General features: G+C 32.6%; 1 protein-coding gene across 1 annotated transcript in view; it reads right to left on the reverse strand.

The window, feature by feature from the left end:
- BRCA2 (BRCA2, DNA repair associated) overlaps window positions 1-6,700 on the reverse strand; it is a 101,405-nt gene that overhangs the window by 79,789 nt on the left and 14,916 nt on the right. The window contains exons 6-10 of the mRNA XM_012809998.2: window positions 6,480-6,520; window positions 6,181-6,292; window positions 4,561-4,610; window positions 3,139-3,250; window positions 669-1,778 (exon numbers count right to left, since the gene is read on the reverse strand). Of these exons, the coding sequence (XP_012665452.1) occupies window positions 669-1,778; window positions 3,139-3,250; window positions 4,561-4,610; window positions 6,181-6,292; window positions 6,480-6,520 (1,425 nt within the window). The remainder of the gene's footprint in view (window positions 1-668; window positions 1,779-3,138; window positions 3,251-4,560; window positions 4,611-6,180; window positions 6,293-6,479; window positions 6,521-6,700) is intronic.

Here is a 6,700-nt window from a genome sequence, read left to right on the forward strand (position 1 = left end):
ATTTAATAAGAGGTCACATGTATTAGATTATTTCATTGGCTTTAATTCTGACATACAGAGCATCATTTTTCTCTGAAAATTTAACTCAAACCTCAAACACTTCTATACTCCAGTCCCACCAACTCTCTACTCACTGAGCCATTACCTCCCACTAAAATCTTCTCATAGGGAGATAAATCACTTTTTAAACTGAGTGTATCTCCTGATAGGTGAATTGTTGCTAAAACGAAAAAAGCTAATTGTGCATACTTTGGAGACAGAAACAGAGAGATAACTCTAAGCAATCTCTAAAATATTAAGAAAATTACATAACAAAAAAATCATTATTTTAGAACTGGCTTACATTAGGTTTAGCCAGCAACTAGTTTTTTTCTTTTATATGCTTTAGAGAAAGAACATAGAAAATAGCAACATATCTTTACAGAGTTGTAAAATTTGCATATAATACACTTTTAAAATTAAAGCAGGACTTAAGTAAACAAGCCCTTAATGTTTATGAATCAAAAGCTGTCTCAAGAGTGATCTATAAATATACAGTGCAAATGATAGGTTTGAAAGCAACAGGTTTAAGTGAAATGCCTAAACATTAACACATACAGATATTGTTCAAAATCACCATCCATACAACTACATACACTATTTGCAAAATAAAAAAGGAGGGGGGGTACCTGAATTGTCATTCGTAAAAGAAAGTGGTGCTTGAAAAACATTTGATTCAAACTGAGCTGAACAGTTAGTTATTTCTGATTTTTGGTCTTTCTGTATTTTTTTTCCTTGATATGATGTTTCATCATTTATAGCATAAATAAATTTTTTGGTTTTCTTTTTCAAAGTGGATATTAAGCCTGTATTCTTCAAAGGTACAGAAGTATGTGCGATAGTGGCTAACCTGCTTTCATCATCAATTGAACTTGGACATAAAGAATCCTCTTTCTGTGAACAAATAGTGTATATTTCCAGGTTACTCTCAGAGGTTTCAGTTTCTTCTTTAACATTTGGATCAGTCATGCTACCCATGAAAACTGCACTGGAAGTCTCTTCAGATGATTCTCTTATCTTGAATATAGGTTTATTGATATCCTGAAATAGAGAAGCTGTTCGAGGAATTCCAGATATTGCTGGCTTTACTGCAAGAATGGAGTCTTCATAAGACTCAAGATGCTGTGGTTCACCTCCCTTATTTACTACTGTTTTCTCATTTAATATCTTCTCTGGTTTTGGTATATTAGAAATACATGGCAAAGAATTTTCTGAAGTAATAAAATCGGTACATTCTTTCTCCGTATCTACTAAGTCTTTTTCTGAATTATTTTGGTTACAAGAAATATGTAGTGGGGATATTTTCTCCATCTGGGTTCCACTTAGACCTGAAAGGGTTAGATGAGACCATTCACTGGCACAAGACTCTACAATTTCCTTGGAGATTTTGTCACTTTCATTCCCAAAGGGCTTCTGCTTTGCTTCATTTGAATCTAACAGATCACTATCATTTGGTTCCATTTCAGATATAATTGAGTGTTTTTCTTTTATTTGTTTTTTAGCTTCTTCATATTCACCAGTTTTTGTTTCATGGAAAACTTTTTTCCTAGTATTGTCTTTTCTTACTTTCCTGAGATTTCTTGTTTTATATTTAAAACACAGTGAAAAACTATCTTCTTCAGAAGTATCTGCAATTGCTTTACGCACTTTATCTTCCAGGATATTTGGTACTGACTTTCCAAAGTATTCTTTACAGCTATTTACTTCATCAAATGAATTCCCTAAAATTTTTCCTAATCCTGTTAAAAATTTTAAAAAGAACCACATTAATAACATTTTATAATACAACCATAAAATTTCTATTATTTTCATACTAACAACGTCTATGTTGTATATTAAATAACATTCAGCATTTAAAGGGTTATTATGAGGGCTAGCTATTTATTTTTGTGTTGTTATCTTTCCTGGACTTCTGATAAAGCCTGATTTGCTGGCTCGGCACCTGTGGCTCAAGTGACTAAGGCGCAGCCTAAGGTGGCGGGTTCAAATCCAGCCAGGGCCCCCCAAACAACAATGACAGCTGCAACCAAAAAATAGCCAGGCACTGGGGTGGGCACCTGTGGTCCCAGCTACTTGGGAGGCGGAGGCAGGAGACTCACTTGAGCCCAGGAGTTGGAGGTTGTTGTGAGCTATGATGCCACAGTATTCTGCCCAGGGGGACAGCTTGAAGCTCTGTCTCAAAAAAAAAAAAAAAAAAGCCTGATATGCCTTTTATTTATACTCTAATCGCTAATAATCTTTCTCTACCAACTTTAGCCAATTAAAACTCACCTATTCGTACTATATATATTACAAAATTTAATACTCTTAAGACCTATCAAACCAGATGTTCCAAATCAATTTTGCATTCCTACAACTGAGTAAAATGTAATTTTATGTACATATATACATATATGCATGATACACAAACAGAACTATCCAATCCTACACATTTATACAAAAATACACACTAAGAAAAATGCAATATTCCAATGACTTGAGTAGGTAAATTATGATGTAGCTCAATCATTCTTATTTTCTAATTAGAAAAAAAGGACTTCATATTTTGTTACTTGTCAATCTTATTTTTACCTGAAAATTTAAAGCGATAGGTTTGTTTTGCATCACAGTAATATATTTAATCGTAAGTACTGTCTTAGCATGATGTTTAAATATTATTATCTAAATCAAGTTAGTTTCTACTGTCCATATCTTAGGATAAAACATTGCTTCAGTATTCAAGAAAGGAGAAACAGTGAGTTTTCTCTCTAAGAGAAGAGAAGCAATCTTTCTTTCTTTCTTTTTTTTCAGACAGAGCCTCAAGATGTCCCCCTGGGTAGAGTGCTGTGACATCACAGTTCACAGCAACCTCCAACTCCTGGGCTCAAGAGAGTCTCCTGCCTCAGCCTCCCAAGTAGCTGGGACCACAGGTGCCTGTCATGACGTCTGGCTATTTTTTGGTTGCAGCCATCATTGTTTGGCGGCCTGGGCTGGATTCGAATCCGCCACCTTAAGGGTGTGTGGCTGGCACCTTAGCCACTTGAGCCACAGGTGCCAAGCTGAGAAGCAATCTTTCAATGATGTCAATTAAAAAAAGTAGTTTAACTCAATAGGACTTACCACAACTTCTAGCTTCTCTTTCATTTTTGTTTTCATGGTCTGTCACAGAAGAGATTAATCTATCATTTTCCTTCAGACTTTCATCACGGTTAGAAAAATAGCTTTTTAAAATCTGCACAAGTTACAGTTTAAAATCATTAGCATATAAACTTTCAACATACACATAGTCATCCCCCCTTCATCTGTAGTTTTATTTCCCAAGGTTTCAGTTACTTGTGATCAATCTAGGTCCAAAAATATTAAATCACAAATTCCCCAAATAAATAATTCATAAGTTTTAAATCATGAACAGTGTGATAAAATCTTGTAACATCTTGCTTTGTCCCACCTGGGATATGAATCAACCCTTTGTCCAGCATATCCACTCTGTATATACACACTACTGCCTGTTAGTCACTTAGCAGTTATCTTTGTTATCAGATCCACTGTCACAGTACTACAGGGCTTATGTTCAAATCACTCTTATTTTACTTGGTAATGGCCCCAAAGTGCAAGACTAATGATGCTGGCAATTCAAATATGCTAAAGAGAAGCCATAAAATGCTTCTTTTAAGTAAAAAAGTTAAAGTTTTTAACTTAATTAAAAAAATCATATGCTAAGGTTGCTAAAATCTGTGGTAAGAAAAGATCTCCTATCTGTGAAATTGTGAAGAAGGAAAAATAAATTCATGCTAGTTTTGCTGTTGCACTCAAACCACAAAAGTTATAGACACATCGTAAGCTAAGTGTTAAGATAAAAAAGGCATTACATTTGTGAGTGGAAGGTGTAAACAGAAAATGTGTTTTAAATGATAGCAACATGTGCACCAGAAAGCACTGAACCTAAACAAATGACTTCAGCAAGGGATCTCCTGAAATAAGTGACACTGAGCCATTTACCGCAAGCAAGTGATAAGTATTGAGATTCAGAAATTAGATTTAAACTAAAAAATATAAAAATTACTAGAGAGGCTGCATTTGCTGATGAAGTAGTTACCATCACATGAGTATAGTACAATGAGATATTCTGAGAGAAAGTAAGCATGCACAGATTCATATGACTTAGTACACAGTATGTTGTTGTAATTGTTTTATTATTAGTTATTGTTAAGTTCTTACTGTGCCTAATACATAAATTAAACTTCATCATAGGTATGCCGAGAAAAAAAACATGTACTTTCTGAGGTTTCAAGCATTAACTAAGGTTCTTGCAATGTATTCCTCCATGAATATAAGGAATACTGTATAAATGCAAACTTATTCCCAGAAAGACAGAAGAGTATCATAGAAAGTCAAGGAAAAATCATATGTAGGATCACATTTGGAGACTCAAAAGCTTAAATTATAAACTAGGGAACAAAAAATGCAAAACAAATAATTTATCAAGGAGTTCCAAAATTATAAGCAATTAGATAGTATTATCAATTTGTCATATTTACTTACAGCAGTAGTATCATTAGGAAATACAATTTCAGATGCATCTTCACTTCTGACTGTAAAATGAAAGTTTAATTTACTTGTACTATAATGTAAATTAAAATAAAAGCAAAAACTTACTTTTTAATGAAATATCAAAAAGCACAAATACTATTTGATTAAACAACACATTTGAAACAAAATGGATTGATCTAAGTACCATAATTAGAAAGGTCAATTAACATAGTGAATAACTTACTAAGAGGTAAGAAATTATGGATTAGTAATTCCGACTTTATAATAATACTGTCCATAATGACTTCGAAAAATCAGACCATGTTGTAAGGTCATGATTTAAAAGCTAAAGGTTAAAGACTTCTGGCATTTCTTAATACAGCTTAAAAGCACAGTATATACTAAATACTTTTTACTTTTCAAAATGCTTTCTAACCATATTATTTCATCAAAGCAACAAAATAAGAAAGTTAAATTACTCCTAGCTAAAGAGGAATCAAAATGGTTTACTTTGTTAGAATAAAAACAAAATTCTGGCTTGGGAAAAAATTAAACTCAAGCTTTGAGTAAAACCTACACTAATAAACCCATTGACTCCTTATACCCAAAGATTCATACAAGTAACAAAGTTTCACAAAACAAACTTAACTATGTGTAGGATTTTTGGAAAAAATATGGGACATCTTATTAAATTTGAATTTTAGATAAACAATTAATTCATTCTGAGTCTAAGTATGTCCTATGAAATAACAAACTTAAAAATTATGTTTATCTAAAATTCAAATTTAACTAGATGCACTGTATTTTCACTTTCTAAATCTGGCAACCCTAGCTACATGTAATACATTGAAATTTTTCTATTCTTTTTATCATATTTTTAAAAAGTCAATATGACTCACAAAATATATTTCACAACTATTAGTGAGTCATGGATCTGCAATTTGAGAAACATGATCTAACCCAGTATCTTCAAAAAAAGAGAATAATCTTGGTGATTATTTACTTTTTTCTCCATTATTATCCAATTTTCACATTTTGCCCATAAATTGTGACATTTATTTGATGAACTTCCAAATACTTGTTCTCACTGCATTTAATCACATTAATGACTTTTTTTTAAAATTTGTATGTTTATTGTTATAAGAGAAACTACGGTGAGCCTGCAGAGAGCTTATAGTCCAATGGATAAATTAAGCATTCCAGTTAATCCCACAGTGCACGTAACTCAAGTGTATAATTTAAGACATCAATTCAATACTACTAGCAATACAGACAAGTAGAACAGCTTATTTAATGCTGCTTTCATACCCAAAGTATCAATATGATTTGTAAAAAATTCAGTTACATCAAATACGAGCTCTTAAATGCTTATATGTATAGGTCACTGAGTATCTGTAAAACTATTCTACATTAATGATGAAGCAGTAAAATAAAATAATAATGCTTAACACCTACAGGACACAAATTAATGTATTTGTAATTTATCTCCATCTATACTAAATAGAATAAAATTATTCTGAATTGGTAACACACAATATTATTTAAATATTTCTTTTTAACAGAAACATTAGAGATTATAATCTATCAATCTCATTTACCTTTTCTTATATAATACATATTTGTTAGTATTACCTATGAGCACAGTAGAACTAAGGGTAGGTGGTGTGGCTAAAGAACTTGACCAAGACATATCTGGATCCACCTCAGCGCCCAGACTTTCAGAAATATGTTTTTGTGTCTGACCCTAGAAAGAAAAACAATAATTTATTTCAGAGAAAATATACTGATAATTAAGAATTATTTTTATTCACTCTTTTTTCATTTATCATTACTAAATGCCAATGTGAGGCAGAATGCAGAGCAAAGGTATGATACTATTATTAAATTCTCAAATATGACATCATAACGATAAACAAGGTAGAATATTTTACCTTCACAAACTTCGGTGTATGAAATAAACTCCCACATACCACTGGGGATAAAAGAGGGGAAAATATATTAAATTTTATCTTTATTAACATTTCTTTTTCTTTTGAGACAGAGCCTCAAGTTGACCCCCTGGGTAGAGTGCGGTGGCATCACAGCTCACAGCAACCTCCAACTCCTGGGCTCAAGTGAGTCTCCTGCCTCGGCCTCCCAAGTTGCTGGGACC

Source organism: Otolemur garnettii, unplaced genomic scaffold, assembly GCF_000181295.1.
Source record: "Otolemur garnettii isolate 467f Iridium unplaced genomic scaffold, OtoGar3 scaffold00120, whole genome shotgun sequence".
Taxonomy (NCBI): domain Eukaryota; kingdom Metazoa; phylum Chordata; class Mammalia; order Primates; family Galagidae; genus Otolemur; species Otolemur garnettii.